The 18,029-nt window shown below is 40.4% G+C and overlaps 1 protein-coding gene across 7 annotated transcripts in view; it reads right to left on the reverse strand.

The window, feature by feature from the left end:
* Positions 1-334: 334 nt before the first annotated feature.
* Positions 335-18,029, reverse strand: part of EPB41L5 (erythrocyte membrane protein band 4.1 like 5) — a 171,972-nt gene continuing 154,277 nt past the window's right edge. For 3 of the 7 annotated variants that reach the window (XM_054477342.2, XM_063647368.1, XM_063647369.1), the window contains 4 exons: positions 14,482-14,556; positions 11,876-11,917; positions 11,388-11,518; positions 335-4,541 (listed from right to left, as the gene is read on the reverse strand). In XM_054477342.2, the coding sequence (XP_054333317.1) occupies positions 4,475-4,541; positions 11,388-11,518; positions 11,876-11,917; positions 14,482-14,556 (315 nt within the window). In that variant the 3' untranslated portion in view covers positions 335-4,474. Of the gene's footprint in view, positions 4,542-10,348; positions 10,659-11,034; positions 11,519-11,875; positions 11,918-14,481; positions 14,557-18,029 lie in introns of those variants that run through there. The other 4 variants (XM_063647365.1, XR_010122784.1, XM_063647367.1 and 1 more) reach the window with 4 other exon arrangements.

The raw sequence follows: 18,029 nt of genomic DNA on the forward strand, positions 1-18,029 counted from the left end.
TTCATGTGCCATTTCAGACAAAAAACCTGAGGTATTAAGCAGTAGAGCCCAGATCCGATGCCCAAAGCTGTGGTGATACTGCAGCATGCCGCTCCTTGGAATGACCACTGTGCCTTCCAGGATATGCTGGGGATGACCAATGAGGTTTTCAACCTTTGAAAATGCCCCTACTCCCAAATCTACACCACAAACACGGAAATCAACCTAAAAACAGTGCAGCTGCTTCTGCTCACTCCCTCAGGTTCGTACCAACAGTGGATCTGGTCTAACAACTCTGTTGAGGTCAGCATGTAGGAATCACAGTTCCAAGAAACAGAAACAGTGCACAAAAACATGAATGTCTCACGAAGTTTTATTTGAACTGAGTTACATCTAGACTTCTCATTTCAGTGTACAAACAACTCAGTGCAGTGTTTCTAATACAAGTCATATAAAACTGGAACACACTAAATGAATAGTGCACTTGATAGAAAAATAAATTACACTTTAAATGCTACTGCAAAGTTTTACACATATTAAGGGTAAACACAAAATAGTTAGTGAGACCCTCATAACCACTTATCATATCCAGATAAGGAGATAAAAGGGGCAAAGGGATCTGTGCTATAAAAAAAAAAAAAAACTCTCTGAAGAGGAGAAATCCTGACAAGTAACTGAATGATCATTTCAAGCAATGTGGTGACATAGGGACTTACAGATCCTATCTCTTAGAACTGGGAAGGAATCATAGCTCTACCAATGTGTTAACACAACCCAGTTCAGCTCAGGGCAAATTTCTATAATTCAAACAAATGTCCTCATCCTAACGCCTAATATGTAGGAAAAGTTTCCAACTTTCTTCTGACCACTGAAGAGGTACAGTGTTTAAATTTTTGAGAGGATAAAAAGGACAAATAATCTAGAAATGTGTCTTCTTCAGTCTGCAGAAGACCCCAGGTTTCCAAGCAACTACATGGCCAAGGGCATGAATAATTAAAAATCAGTGGGAACTCACAAAGACTCTCAGAGCTGAGACACCCACAACAGCACCTCGTTCAGCTGCCACATGTGTGAATGAGGATGCAATGTCCAGAAGTGTTGGCTGCCTCCAAGTGACAGGTAACACTGCAGAACCCATCTGAGTACCTGTTAGCCTCCCGTTTCACGCAGCCACTCTGCTGCTCTACAAAGTTTCACATCAGGGGTCAGCAGCTTTGTAAAGGAGACTCCATAGGAACACAGCTGTGCTCAGGCTGCTGCTGCTGCTGTGCTGCACCAGCAGAGCTGAGTGGGACAGTATTTACCATCTCTGGTCCTTTACAGAACAAGACTGCTGACTCCTCTCAATGACAAGACAAAAACTCTACTTCTTGAGACTGTTACTTAGAAAAATAGCAGATTTTTCTCTCTGTGACTGATAAATAATTCTGCTAGCAAGACTTCTGAAGGAAATCTTCATTTTTGGGGCTTAGCTAAGAGAAGAAGAGGTGCAAGTTTTAGCCAGAAGTGAGAAGCATAAGATAACAAGTAGTCCAGATCCAAAAACCCAAGAACAACTCAGGGCTTTCATCCTTAAATCTCCATAGGATATCTGTGATTGTACAAAGGCAAAGGCTAGAGACAAATGTTAGGAGACTATAAGAAATATTTTTAAAAGTTTTTTCTTAAAATAATGTATAAATGTTAAGGAAGTAAGCACACAAGGAACAGAATCATTCCTCTGTTCAGCAGTGTCTCCTGAAGAGCAAGAATGAAATGACCATGACCTCCTGTGTGTCAAAAGATGATGCTACTGACATGTTACAAATTAGGTCTCACTGATTCATTCACAAGTTCTCAGGCAAAGTCTAGAGAAGATAACTGAAACCTTCACATCTTATTTTAAACCACCCTGTCAACTCCCACTTCCCCTATCAGGGCTACGAAATGGACTGAGTTGAGGTTCCTCTCCTGTCTGCCCGCAGGGAGGCAGCACTATCTGCTCCCCGCCACCCCACCGTGCTCAGAGGCGTGCACAGCAAACCCTCAGCAGTGCTCCTGGCTGCCCCTTCTCCAACCTCAGCCCAGTCTCACCAGCCTGCTTCTCACCCACTATCATCTCCAACCTCTCTCTTTGCCAGCATCCTTGATGGGTTCACACATGCTTCTCTCTGAAGAGACAGACATCTCCCCTTCCCTACCTGCCACATTCGTAGACCTCCTCAGCCCTGCCTCTCCCCACCACACTGTTCTCAGGGGAGCAGAACAGGAAGAGCTGTTACAGCAGCTCTGGGCATGGCAGCAGCAGCAGCTATGACAGGAAACCAATCCCCGACAGGCATCTAATCTGTTGGGACCAATTCAGCATTCAAGTATTAACTTCCGTGTTTGCCACTTCATGTCAGCGCATGAGACAAAATTTCCTCTTAGCTTGAAATTCAAGTGAATTTTAACAAAGTCCCTATCAATATTCTAACTGTCAAGAATACAGGTATCCAAAGACATAAAGGTCACAGACTGTGTCCAACTACCTAATTCCTAATTTTATGAAGTTTAAAATAAGGATGATGTCACCTCCTGAACTGGATGGGAAATTTAGGTCTTCCAAGCCATAATGCCTCAGCTGCTCTGTGGTTAGCAGCACAACGGTAATCCTGCAGGACATCTACGGTTGCCAAGACACTGAAAATGTGATGCTCATTCCGTCAAGTCCTGGGTCAAGCCCCTGGTTCTAGGTGACACTTTCAGCTTTGAGAAAATATGTCCTATAATTAAGAACTGGCAAGAGCCCCACCAGTGAAACTCAGAAGCTGTGTTTAGCGTAATGGCTAAGGGGAGGCAGCCAGCAATAAGTGTTGACTTTCCTTCTGCAAAAATGTTTTGTGCAAAAGTGGGTTCCAATCACTACAGCTTCCTGGGAAACAGTGCAAGATTAAAATTCCTGAGCTTTCCAGTCAGACACTAGCGTGTGTTTGCCTGGACACATGATTATGTTATAAGGAGCCCAGGAAAGTCCAATCCATGAAGTTTTAAAGATCTAAGACTGGATGTTCTTTTATGCTAAGCAGTACAAATTAGTGCTTAATTATATACATATTGCAGGACAGAAAACTAGAAAGCAAATTCCAGGAGGTACAGCTTAAGATCAGTTCTCCATAACAAAGGATTAACAACTTTACCAATATGGTTTCTACATCATCCTTCTTCCCCATGGCAACTGAGGTTTGCCTTGTTCATTCGAAAATTATAAAGCTAAATAGTGTTATTTCTGGGTATTAGAATTACAGATGGACATTGCTATACTTTATTTTTCTGTGATGAGTATATATTATTTTAACATCCAGAATTTCTTTGTACAGGCCCAAAGGGATGGGGAAGTTTTAGAGATCTCTTTTAAACTAACACAGAATTCCTAGTGCAATGCAAATTCTTTCGGTATATGCTGTGTATAGCTGCTTACATGGTAGGTATTTGAGAAACAACATCCCTTCACCCCTGTTCCTATTCCCTATTTTGGTCCTGGTGTATTTATTTTGTTTCATTTTTCTTTCCAGTTTGAAAGCTCTAAATTTATTCAGCTTATACTGAAAGGAAATAAGTCTATGTCCAAATAGGAACCAATGTGGAGTACAGCTGTGCTGTGCCTTCATTACCTGAGACTACAGCAGCCTGCATTCCCCACCGGGCTCAGAGGAGTGCAGATGCCTGAGGTAAATACCCCAGGGTCTCTTCAACAGTAACCCACCCCACTGATAAGTTACACGATATGTGTGTGGTGCCTGTGAGTGCTTCCTGTGGAAAGGCAGGCTGAAAAAAATATGACAGGATTTTATTTGATTTCTCTGTAGTTCTTCTCAGGGTTTATCTTGCGTAAACTTGAAATATTAAGATAGCCAGTACAGTAAGAAATCAAAAGAATGGGAGACATTTAAAAACTCTCTATATTCTAAACTTCTCTTTAGTATTGTAATAATTGTAAAAAAAAAAAAAAAAAAAAAAAAAAGTTGGCCCTAAGTCTGCCTTTATAGTGTCCACATTAATTTCCTAAATTCTTGATTTCTAGGTAAGTCAGGGAAAAGTGCAATTTCTCTAACAGGCAACCAGATCAAGGATGCTCACCCTGATACTAGATGGAAATAGCTTTCAAAAGGCTGTTGACTACCAGAGGCAGGCTTGTTATGAAGTTGTTATGAACAAATAGAACCGCTAGGTGGAGCCAAGAGTTTGAAGGAAACCCCAGAAAAAGAAATTCCCTTGTTTCAGGAATTTGTAACATTTATAAAAGTATAGAAAGTTCAAGACCAAACACTCTCGTTTGGGCAGCTATGCAGTGTGATTCAACACTTCCAGTTGGACGGAAAATACAGCTGTCTTTTTTACGGAGTTGAAGTCAAATCTACGTGCAGCTTTTTTTTTTACCTACAAATAATGGACAAGCTCCTGAATCCAACATATTCTAGCTGAAATGGATCCCAGGACGGAATGCTGGAGAGATGCGTATTCCAGTTACAGGCCCTTAGAGCTCAGTGGTCAGTAAACACTTCTGCTTCAGGACAGCTTCTTCCACCAAAGTGGGATCAGAGCTGAAAGGAAGAGAGAATGGGTTACTCAGGGAACCCCTGGGGTTTGGGGGAGGACATTCATGTCTCCATTAGTGCCACACAGAGCATTTTGAGGGTACAGCAGATTACAGACCTAAGTCAATATGTAGTAACACCTAACCTGGCAATGAGATAGTCCATAGAAGGGAAATTTCTGGATAAACACTGCTTATTTCATTTTGAAATAAAAGATAAAGATAGCACAATTTCTCCTTCTTAGCAAATATGCTAAACACACACTTAACCATTTCTTAATGAGTCAAGGTTAGTATGAGTATCAAGAACAGTGCTGTGCTGAACACAAGGGCAACACACTCAGGCTGTTCTCTGCTGCTGCTGCTCCTTTTTTTTTTTTTTCTGTGAGACGGGGTCTTGCTCTGTCGCCCAGGCTGGAGTGCAGTGGCATAATCACGGCTCACTTGCAGCCTCAGCCTCCTAGGCTCAAATGATCCTTCCACCTCAGCCTCCCAAAAGTAGAAGTAGCTGGGACTATAGGCCTGTGCCAACATGCCTGGCTAATTTTTGTATTTTTTTGTAGAGATGGGGTTTCACTATGTTGCCCAGACTGGTCTCAAACTCCTGGGCTCAAGCCATCTGCCCTCCTCAGCCTCCCAAAGTGCCGCGATTACAGGCGTGAGCCTCTGCACCCAGCCCTGTGTTTCTTTACATATTCCTAGATGGCTGTGTCTGTGTTCCTACCAGTTAATCTATTTTGTTAGAGCTGCGTGAAAAATAAAAAGACATGGGCTCTGCATGAGGGTTCATGAGTTTCTGCTATCAGTGAACTGCTGAGTTTAGATGCAAGGAAGTAACATCTAATTTGGTTTCATAAAAACTTAAAACATGCTGGGTAAGGTGGCGCACGCCTGCGATCCCAGCACTTAGGGAGGCAGGAGAATCGACAGACCAGGAGTTCGGGACCAGTCTGGGCAACAAAGTGAGATGACGTATTTACAACAACAACAACAACAAAAATAGCCAGGTGAGGGTGGTATATGCCTGTAGCCCAGCTACTCAGGAAGCTGAGGCAGGAGGGTTGTCTTAGCCCAGGAATTGGAGGTTGCAGTCAGCTATGATCATGACACTGCACTCCAGCCCAGGTAATGGAGAGAGACACTGTCTCTAAAAAAAATGTTTAAAGACATAAAACGATATCAAAGTACATAATACAAAGGACATAATTTAAAATGTCAAAAGTGGTAACAAGATTTATAAATGAAACAGCAGTCACCTGTACCACTCTCTATTCCTACTTCGAGGGACAAACACTTTCAACTGGTTCTTTTCCTGGTATTTTCGTTCACTTTTCTGTGTCCCTAGTTCTCAAAGTGGGGTCTCTAGAATTTGGGAGAAATGCAAATTCTTAGACTCCACCCCAGATATACTGAATCAGACTATGAGGGTGGGGCCCAGCAGCCAATGTTTAAACAAACCTGCCTCCAGAGATTCTGCCTCACAACCCCCCAAAGTTCTGACTGTTCTGGGTGATGTGTTTATACAATGACTTCCTCCTATGGACTATGAAGGCTTACCTTTCTTCCACCCTCTCCCCAGCCCCACAATCCTGCCTTCTTATCTTTTCAGCACAGCTATAAGACCAATTTTGATGATGTTAAAATTCAGTGTTTGTTGTAATTACGTAAATATTTTCACAACTATCAGTATATTTCATGATTTATGTAACTTTTATTTTCCCTGAATAAGTGCCTCATTTTTTTGTTGTTTTGACGGCTTAGTGGGTTTTTTTGTTGTTGTTGTTGTTGTTTAGAAATGAAGTCTCAGTATGTTGCCCAAGCTGGTCTTGAACTCCTGGTCTTAAGCGATCTCCTTGCCTCAGCTTCCCGAGTACTTCTCAGTTTTCTATACAAATCTCTCATCTATCCCTAACCTCTCAGGTAAACCATGGATCTCTTCTCAGTACATTCAGACATGTAATATAATTTTTTAAAAACTGGAGGGTGAGGAGCCTGTTTGTGTTTTTCTTGGCAAACTCCTTTCTGCAACTCTATATCCTCCTTTTTGAATCTGGACAGGTTCCTTTCTAGACCCATTGGGCAGCTACCATCTTGGAACTTCCTTCACCTTTCTCTGGGTAAATCCCTGCACCTCTCTACTGCCTCCTGGGTCCCACGACTTCTTTTTTGGATAAAAAAGAGGAACATATCTTCCATTTTAGATGGAACACATCTTCCAGTAGCTTCCTGAGGAAGGCTACGTGGAAAGTATATATTTTAGGGAAACTGTATGTCTAAAAATGTATTCTAATCTCACACTTCACTGATAGTTTGGGAAAACTCTGGGTGAGAAATTATTGCCCTCCAGAATTCAGAAAGCACACTGCTCTATTATCTCCAGCTGTCAGTAAAGCCTGCTGCCATTCTGATTACCAATCCTTTGTACGTACTCCATTTTTCCCCTTTGCTGGAGACTTACATCCTCTCTTAACTTTGACCTCCTAAAGATTCATGACGCTCCTTGGTGCAGTCTATTTTCATTCTGTGTTGGGTACTCAATAGACCCCTTTAATCGAGAAACTCAAGTCCTCTGTTCTGAGAACGCTTGATTCCTTTCTTTGACAATTTCCTCCCTTCCATTGACTGTAATCTTTCTAGATCTCCTATGATTCATATATAGGATGTCCTAGGCCAATCCTCCAATTTTCTTTTCTCTCCCAGTTTTCATCTTTCTGTTCTACACATTTTGGGAGATTGTCTCAATTTTATCTTTTACACACTCTTTGGATTTCATTTTTAATACAGTTAATAATTTCTAAAAATGCTTCCTTGTTTTCTTTTTTTTTTTTTTTTTTTTAGTTTCCTGTTATTGTTGCATGGATACAGTGTCTTCTCTCTAAATTTAGATACTATCATTTTGTGACCTTTTCTTTTGCTATTTACACTGCCTTTTTTTCCTACTTCTATTTGTCAAAATTCACATTGCCTTTATTTCCTTCTTTTTCAGTTTACCTGTTCTGGTCTTTCCTCACATATCTGACAATCGTTAGCTCTCTTTGTATTTCAAAGAAAGAAAAGCTCTGGAATCTGTCTGGGACCTGTGTATATATGGGCAAAACTCATCAACGAATGGGTTCTCTGGTGATTATTTGGCAGATGAATGTGCAGGCCTTTTTCTCTTTGGTTGGTTGGTTTCTCCAGAGAATAAGCCTCTTACTTTTTCAACTCAGACATTTACACTTAGCTAACAGCATTCAGAAAACTGAGAAAAGAAGGAACGTTGGAAATTTCACCCTTCAGTGTGTGGACTTTGAGTTAGTCTTCCCGTGTTCAGTCTAGAGCCTTACTCCAAATGGAAATTCCCAGATCCAGAGCCTCTCTGGCCTGGCTCCTCCCGAGGGAAAACTTCAGAATTATGCTAAAATGGGCAAGGGTGGTGGGATGGCAGATGGGTGAAACAGGCATAAATACTTTCAACCAATCCCCATATTCTCAGCCCCACCTTGTACCCCATCTTCACAAGTATCTGGTACCTACAATTTCGTTGCCTTTTCAGGGTTCTGCAGTGTGAACTGGCTTGCTTTTTATTTTCTGTTTCTACTCCCCCCCATTCAGGCTTAGATTTTATTTTACTCCACTCTGCTAAACTGGTTACTACTTATCATTTAGCTGCTTCCCAAAACTTGTTGAGGTCTCTTAATTGCTGATGTCTCCTCTCCTGTTCTTTGTCCTCATGATTTGATGCCTTTGAAACACAGTATCACACAGAGAACCCTGCAAAGTAAATCTAAATCTGCGGAGATGGGACCCAGTCATCATTTTTAAAAATTACTATAACATCCATATATTAAAGCACATAAGGCATGAGTTTACAGCTTGAACAACTTTTTGCAAATTGAATACACCTCTGTAATCAGCATGTAGACTATGAAACGGAACACTACTAGCACTCCCAAAGCTGCTTTTGGGCTCTCTTCTATTCACTAGCACATCAAGGGCAACCATTATAGAGTTGTGCTTCTGTTTGAACTTGATTTTGTTTATCCTTATTACAGTGAAGAAACTCCAAGATGAACCCCAAACCCAAAGATCTCCATCTCCAGCTGTTCACACTCCTATGTAATCTCTAGCCCTTGGGTGTGGAAAGGACTTGTGACTTGCTTTAACCAACAACAGAATATAGCAAAGGTAAAAGGATGACATTTCTTTGATTAGACTATACAAGATTGTGACTTCTGTCTTGCTAGCAGACTCTACTGCTTTCTCAGTTTGCATGCTAGAATAAAGCAACCAACTACTTTGGAGAGGCCCACATGGTAAGGACTGAGGGCAGCTTCTTGCCAATCACCAGCTAGGAACTGAGTTCCTTAGTCTAACAGGTCTTCAGATCCTGAATCCTGCCAAGAGCCCTGGCTGGTGCCTCTTCTTCCATTGAGCCTTCAGATGAAAACCTGGCCTTTGCCAATATTTGACTGTAGCCTGTGAGAGACCCTGAAGCAGAGAACCCAGCTCAGCTACATCCAGATTCCTGAGCCACAGAAAATGAGATTATAAGTGTGTATTGTTTGAAGCTGTTAAGTTTTGTGGTAAGTTGTTGCACAGAAGTAGAGAATTAATACAATTATGTTTATGTGATTCATCTATACTGCTATATTTTAGTTGTAGTTATTAATTTTCACTGCTCTTTTCTAATATTTATCTAGTCAACTGCTAATGTGCAGTTGGAAGGTTTTCAGTTTGGACTATTATGAATATAGGTGCTATAAAAATTATTGTACATGTCTTTTGATGGACATATATTCATAGTTCCATTGGGTATTTACATAAAAATAGAATCACTGAATCACTGGATATGTTCAGCTTTAGTAGATATTGCCAAACCTACTTCCAATGTGATTACTCCAATTTACAGAGTTTCAGTTGCCCCATATCTTCACCAACACTTGGTACTATGTGTCTTTCATTTTAGCTGACTCATTTTAGCAGACTCATTTACTCATTCATTTTAGCAGACTCATTACTATGTGTCTGGTGATAATGTAGCACTGTGACATGGTAGTTTGAATTTACATTCCCCACAGACTAATCAAGTTGCACACTGTCTAGAATGCTTACTGGCCATTTGGATATTGGTTTGTGAACTGCCTATTCAAGCTTTTTGCCCATTTTTCTATTATGCTGTCTTTAGCTTACTTATTTGGAGGAGCTCTTTCTAAATTCTAGATATGAGTGGATCCTTTGCCATACAAAGTTAAGACTGAGGTTGGGGAGGAAGGAGAAGGGAAGGGGTGAGAGAGGGAGACAGAGACAGAAGGAAGGATGGAGAACAAATGTTTTCTCCTATTCTGTGGCTTCCCCTTCCATAATATCTTGAAATTACATCTTTTGATGAACAAAATTTCTTGATATAATCCAAGTGATTTTTTTCCTGTAAGACTAAAGCTCCTTGTGAGCTGTTTAAAAGATATTTGCCTATTCTAAGGTCACAAGTAAGTTCACTCATATTTTCTTCTGTAAGTTTATTATCTGATGTTTCATATTTGGATCTGCAATCCATCCAGAATGGATTTTTGCGAATGGTATGGAGTTGGGTCAAGATTATTTTTTTTTCCCCACAGGGACAACTATCTGTCCAGCTGATTTACTAAAAGACCATTCTTTCCTTATAGCATTGCATCATCATTTTTTTCATAAACCAGAAAACTGTATTACGTATGAGTTTGTATCCAGACTCTATTCTGTTCCACTGGTTTATTTGTAATTTTTATGTCTTTAAGCCCTTTATTACTCCTTTCCATGAGTTCTAGGAAGAAAGAGATAAGCTCTGCTTTCATCTGTAATTTTTAATTTGAAAGTCCTTAAGAGCTCACATTTTATTGTGTAAATTCATTTACAAAGGATTACCATCGGGTTCTCTGTATGCAGCTCTATTTTTACAGTGATCATTATTAGGCACACAAATGCTTAGAAAAATAATCCATTACATTTGTATAAAGTGCTCTTTTACTAGATGTAAGCTTCCCAAATGTAGGTCTCTCATCTGTCTTGTTCACTGTTATCCTTAGTGTCAGATATCAATCAATGCCTGGTACATCACAGACATTCAATAAGTGTTTGCTGAGTGAGTAATATGCTACTTTGAACACTGTGGAGACAAGAGAACAATTTTGAAATTAAACTGAATTTCTTTCAAGTTAATGATCTCTAATAATTCACCCCACCTTTCTCTAATTAGGAAAGCATGTATTTCAACCGACCCACATTTTCAAGGAGGATATGTGAAATGTGGGATATATTCAGAAAAAAGGTCTGAGGTAGGAGTGAAGGCAATTCTAAATCTTTGGTAAAACAGGTGCAGTTATGGTTCTAGCAATCAAAAGTTGAAGAACCAGATGCTGAACAAAAAGCTCTAGTTTTTGAGTCTAGTTTCTGTCTGTAGCAAGCAACGCGTTGCAATGAGCTCACAACATGTATCGGTAAAGCCATCTCAGGGCTCTCACCCTGGGAGTATCCTAACTTACCCATTTATACTGCACCTCTTCACCTGTGTTGACGGGCACCATCATTCATCACTATTACAGTAGGCATAATCATAATAGTAAAGCATCAAAGGAAACAATACAAATTGATTTTAAAACAAATATTACAAAGATAAGCCTGTTAATATCTTTAGCAAAGACTTGATAAAGAAACGCTAATACAATCTACTTCATAATTTTGTAGAAAATTGCTACTGACAAGAAAAAGCCACTACACTAAATAACAAACAGAAAAAAGATTTGTCCAATTTCAATATAGTTCAGTTAGGGAAGAAATGACATTGCTGCTTTAGAGATGATGCCTAAGAACTGCAATTGAGAAATAATTTTCTCACCTGGTCACAGCATCTACCAAGAATGGCGCTGGGGGAGAGATGAGTGAGAGTCCATCCTTATTACCATGTCCCTCCTTCCCTGCCGAAAGCACTGCACATCCCGCAAGTCCATTAGACATGGCACCACTCTGCTGTGGGGATACACACATCTAAATACAGAGGTAACAATACCTGCCTGGTCAGCACTTCAGCTCCAAATCAAGCTTCACTAATGACTATTAGATTAACGAAGATGGTTTTGATAATTATGACTGTTTTGTTTTCTTAACTATTCTTCATCTGAGACTTTTACTTTTGTTTCTGCCAGCATCCTGACAAACATTTACAACCAGAAAGGGTAAGCCACTAGCTTGAAGCCATTAAGTTCAATTAACAAGGCTTTGATAACAACCCTCATGTTTTTAAGGAAAAACAAAGAACCTAGTAATCCTTTAGGCCTTACCCTGAGAAAGTAGCCAGAAGAAAAATCACAAATAACATGAACTTACCGGAACAATCCACCGGGGTGTGATCATGGATGTGGAAGACACCTAAAATAATTTTATGTATGTATTTACTTTTTGGAAAGACTGACTTATTTTCATACTTATAATACTTATATCTATTATGAAATCCATTCTAGGAGGGCAATTCTTAATTCTTAATGGTGGTCCTTGAGCTGACATGAACTTCTAAATCCAAGACCCTTTTCTATTATACAACACAGATGCCATCCCTCACCACTTAAGAAAGTGTCATAACTTTGAGAATCTCTTATCTAAAAATTTACCATTCAAGAATCTATTACTACTTTCAGTTCACTTAATAGGACTGCCCCTACCCCACACCCAGTATTCAGTTTAACATTTTCTGAAATTTCAGTTAATTACAAATAATGATAGCCTTCTTGATAGCAGCCTGAACAATGGATTGTGACCAATCCAAATAAATGGCAACAAGAAAGTACACAGAAAAATAATCTGTTTAGATACAGATCATTCTCTAATTATCATGTATGCATGAAGATAGCGCAATAAAAACACCCATATTGCTCCTGGTTCACAGGGCCTTTGATATATTATTTTTAAATGTTTAACTTTCTATTATAGGTCATCTATGTGTAGAATTATAAACTAAGGAAACCCACCCATTTTACTAGTAATTTAGACTAGTCCTTGCATTGGTGGCCTTACATACTCATAAGAAAAAACTAATGTTAAGTCCAGGTATTTATTAATAAATTAGATAACCACCAAAAGAATAAAAACACAGGCTGGGTGCAGTGGCACACGCCTGTAATCCCAGCATTTTGAAAGGGCGAGACGGGCAGATCACGAGGTCAAGAGATCAAGACCATCCTGGCCAACATGGTGAAACCCTGCCTGTACTAAAAATAAAAAAATTAGCTGGGAATGGTGGCATGCGCCTGTACTCCCAGCTACTCGGGAGGCCGAGGCAGGAGAATCGCTTGGAGGCGGAGGTTGCAATGAGCTGAGATCGCGCTACTGCACTCCAGCCTGGCGAAAAAGCAAGACTCCATCTCAAAAGCCCCACAAAATATGACTTTCCTACCAATACTTTTTAGATGCATGTTAACAGTAGGAAATGAGAGAAAAAACATCATCAATAGTAAACGAAAAATAGTTTGACAGACTTTTCCACACTTGCAGTTAATTCTTATCCTTGGTGAAGTCTTTGTTTATTAATCTAAGCTGGTCATTCCCAATGGGTGGTTCCCAGACCACATCTGCACCACCTGGGAACATGTTAGAAACACAACTTTTCAGACCCCACCCAAGATATACCAAAATTAGAAACTTGGAGGTGGGGCCCAGCAATCTTGTGTGTTAACGTCCCCTCCAAGTGATTCTGATATACACAAAAATTTGAGAATTAATGATCTAAGCAAACATTCAGTACCACAGAAAGTATCATGTGTATTTCCAAGCCTTCAGGATGGCATCTAGCCCCTACAGCAATTCTCGTCATATCACTCATAAGGTATAAAGTTAGTCATTTCTGGTTTTTTTTTTTTTTTTTTTTTTTGAGATGGAGTCTGTGTCGCCTAGACTGGAGTGCAATGGCGCTATCTTGGCTCACTGCAAGCTCCATCTCCCAGGTTCCAGCAATTGCCTTGCCTCAGCCTCCCGAGTAGCTGGTGCTACAGGTGTGCACCACCACCCCTGGCTAATTTTTGTATTTTCAGTAGAGACAGGGTTTCACCATGTAGGCCAGGCTGGTCTTGAACTCCTGACCTCAAGTGATCTGCCCGCCTCAGCCTCCCAAAGTGCTGGGATTACAGGCATGAGCCACTGCGTCCAGCAAAGTTAGTCATTTCTATCTCTCTCATCCCTGGAGGGAAGGAACTGTTTCAGTTGGCCCTCCATATCCATGAGTTCTGCATCTCTGGATTCAACCAACTGTAAATCGAAAATTTTTGGAGGGGGAAAAAAAGGATGGTTGTGTCTGTACTGAACATGTGCAGATTTTTTTTCTTGTCATTATTTCCTAAACAATACAATATAACAACTGTTTACCAGCATTTACACTGCATTAGATATTAGAGGTAAGCTAGAGATTATTTAAAATATACTAGAGGATATGTGTAGGTTGTATGCAAACGCTACACCATTTTATATGAGATTTAAGCATGCGTGGATTTTGGTATCCAAGGGGAGTCCTGGAACCAATCCCCCACAGATACTGAGGGACAACTATACTTAATACAGTATCTTCCAGACTGTAATAATGATTGATATGTTCAATGCCATTCTTACGCTCTCATCTTTCTATAAAACTTTTTTAAAAATTAAATATATCCTTATTGTCTTAAGAAACTGCTTGATCCCCATGTTTTCTCTCATGTTATTTAATATGATGTTGAATTATAAAAGGCTTATAGAGACATGTGATTTCTATACAGTGATACACAAATTCAAAGTGGTAAAATTTTAGGACAGAGAGAGAGGCAATGCTAAGTGGTTATTAAAACATAAACTCTTATCAAATGAAAAGTTTAACTGCGAATTATTAAAAAGGGAAAAACTGGAATCTAGCAGGAACATTTTTCAAAACAGAAATTTCTTTCCATCATACTATTTTAAAGCATATTTACCTGAGGTGCAACTGTGTGATCAATTAGATTCTCAGTTAGAGATGCAAGCAAGGCATCCAATTCATCTGTAGCTTCCTATGGAAGACAGGAATCTAGAGTTGTTAAATGACCCTTTATCATCAGATGTTAAGTTTTTTCCATATCCTCTCAATTTATAATTCTGACACAGGCCTGATTAGTGTTAATCCTTTAAACACACAGGGACACTCATAAATCATGGTTGTTAATGATTCCACTTCTGCATGGAGGGAAACCTGTACTACAATCAGGATGTGAAAAAGCTAAAGTGCTATGTAAATTTTCAAATAGCTATTCTCCTTTGGTAAGACAAAACTTGGGTACGGTTATGACTATTCTGGCTCTTAACTTTTTCTTTTTAATTACAAAAAAATTTTTTTGGCTGGATGCAGTGGCTCACACCTGTAATCCTAGCGCTCTGAGAGGCCAAGGCGGGAGGATCCCTTGAGCCTAGGAGTTCGAGATCAGCCTGGGCAATATAGTGAGACCTCATCTTTACAAAAACTGAGCAAAACTAGGTGGGCACAGTAGCACTCAGCTGTAGTCCCAGCTACTCAGGAGGCTGAGGTGGGAAGATCACTTGAGCCCAGGAGGCAGAGGCTGCAGTGAGCCAAGATTACACCACTGCACTCCAGCCTGGGTGACAGAGCAAGATTCTGCCTCAAAACGAATTTTAAAAAAGTAAATACAGCCGGGCGCTCCTGGCTAACACGGTGAAACTGCGTCTCTACTAAAAATACACAAAATTAGCTGGGCGTGGTGGCGGGAGCCTGTAGTCCCAGCTACTTGGGAGGTTGAGGCAGGAGAATGGCGTGAACCCGGGAGGCGGAGGTTGCAGTGAGCCGAGATCGTGCCACTGCACTCCAGCCTGGGTGACAGAGCGAGACTCCATCTCAAAAAAAAAAAAAAAAGTAAATACAATAAAAATAATTAAAAAAAATTGAGACAAGATCTTGCCCTGTCCAGGCTGAAGTGCAGTGGCACAAGCATAACTCACTGCAGCCCCAAAATGCTGGGCCCAAGCAATCCTCCCACCTCAGCCTCCCAAGTAGCTGGGACTACAGGTGTGCACCACCATGCCCAGTCAATTATTTTTTTATAGAGACAGGGTCTCACTTATGTTGCCCAGGCTGGTCTTGAACTCCTGGGTTCAAGTGATCCTCCTACCCTGGCTTTCCAAAGCACTGGGATTACAGGTGTGAGCCACTGTGCCCAGCCTTTTAACTTTTAGACTAGATGAGAATGGCACTACTCTGTATGGTAATATCACACTTTGAACTTAAAAAAAAAAAACAAAAAAAAAAAACCAGTAACAGGTTCAGCACAGGAGATAGTGGATAAAGGAGGTGCCTAAATTCCAAATGCTCCTTTATCTAGACTTACGGGTGCTTCTGTTTGTAAAATAATACAATATGAACCCTCTCCCTGTAAATGTTAATTAATACTTTTTGTTTAACCAGTATTTGAAGTACCTTATAAAGGACACAGTTCTCTACTGTGAGGGAGCGGGTCTGGCAGAATTTTAAAACAACAAAAGATAAAATGCCAATATGGCAATAAACAATAGGAACCTAGGGCATAGCACACAACAAAAACGGGCCCTTCATTCATACATTTCTTTCTTTTTTTGGGGGGCGGTGGGCAGGTCGGAGGGACATGGTCTTGCTCTGTCACCGAGGCTAGAGTGTAATGGTACAATCATAGCTCACTGCAGCCTGAATTTCCTGGGCTTACACGATCCTCCCACATCAGCTGCCCAAGAAGACAGGACTACAGGCATGCAAAACTATGGCTGGCTAATTTTTAAAAAATTTTTGTAGAGACGGGGTCTCCCTATATTGCCCAGTCTCATCTCAAACTCCTGGCCTCAAACCATCTTACCGCCTTGGCCCAAAGTGCTGGGCTTATAGGCGTGAGCCACCACACTTAGCCACCCATTTACACATTTCCATTTCTGCCTATATGCCTTCAGGTCTTGGAGAATGTCCTATTCATATTTCAACATGCAACTTAATTTAAATCACAAAAACATGAAAAATTGTTCTCTCCTCTCGCATCTTCCCACCCTGCTGCCTGGACTAAGTGCACCATAACAGCTTGTGCAAGTCTACCACAATGTATTATGATTCTCTCTCCCGCTAGACTATATGCAGTTAAGCTGAGACCACGTTTCATTCATTCATTTTTGAATCTTTAATGCTTAACAAGTTGTCTGGTGCATACTATATATGCAATAAATCTTTGAACTAAATGTCCTTCTCTGCTTCAAAAACATCTCAGGTTCTGCTTAATGATTTCCAATGATTAGTCAGTGTATCTTTTCATATTTTCATCAGCAGAAAAGAAATGCCTGATTGAAGATATTTTAGGTTGGGTTTTCTCTTTAACCCTAAAAATCTGAAAGATACTTATATACCTAAATACCAACTATACACTTTCATTGAGTAGTGAGAATACAGGTGATCTTTAATTTTTCCTTTTTGTGAAGTATTTGGCAAATTACAATAGATGTACATTATGCAATAAAAGAGACAAATGGTAAGTGTTCATGCAAGGGCAATTTTCAATTTAACTTGCAAATTAAAACATTCATTGGCAATAAACTGGGTTTCTATGATTTCCAAATTGTTAAGGGTTTAGCAAGTGGATACAGAAAAGGCAGAAGTTGGGATGAGGTGGTTATGCTGCAATGCAATTAGTGATAGGTCCCTGTTATTTCAAAAAGTTTGTTTCAATCAACAAATATTTAGTGCCTACTAGGTACCAGGTACTATTTGAGACACTTAGGCTGCCTATAATCCCAGCACTTTGGGAGGCCAAGGTAGTAGAACTGCTTGAGGGCAGGAGTTTGAGACCAGCCTGAGGGATACAGCAATGAACAAAACAGGTCAAGTCTCTCACACAGCTTACATTCCCTAGAGCAGCAGTCCCCAACCTTTTTGGCACCAAGGACCAGTTTTGTGGAAGATAATTTTTCCAAGGACCAGGTTTGGGGGTGGGGTATGGTTTCGAGATGAAACTGTTCCACCTCAAATCATCAGGCATTAGATCCTTATAAGGAGTGAGCAACCTAGATCCCTCATGTGCACAGTTCACAGTAGGGTTTGCACTCCTATGAGAATCTAACAGCACTCCTATGAGAATCTAACACCACAGCTGATCTGAGAGGAGGTGGAACTCAGGCGACAATGGTTGCCTGCAGCTCACCTCCTGCTGTGTGGCCCAGTTCCTAACAGGCCATGGACCAGTACCGGTCTGAAGCACAGGGATTGGGGACCCCTGCCCTAGAGTAAATGAAACTACTAATTCAACAAGATCCCTTAATTCTTTCATCTAAGAAGCACTTAGTCACTATTTGCATGCAACACTGTATCTTAAAAGGAAATATGAGTGGAAGCATAGCCAACATTCAAAACCACCCCCAAAATATAAACAAAGTACATACAAACTGGAGAAGAAACCCTAAGATCCTCTTGTGAGTGGTGTGGCAACAGGATTCTCCCTAGAGAACTGTGGCTCAATGCTTTTAT

Source organism: Pongo pygmaeus, chromosome 11, assembly GCF_028885625.2.
Source record: "Pongo pygmaeus isolate AG05252 chromosome 11, NHGRI_mPonPyg2-v2.0_pri, whole genome shotgun sequence".
In the NCBI taxonomy this organism is placed as follows: domain Eukaryota; kingdom Metazoa; phylum Chordata; class Mammalia; order Primates; family Hominidae; genus Pongo; species Pongo pygmaeus.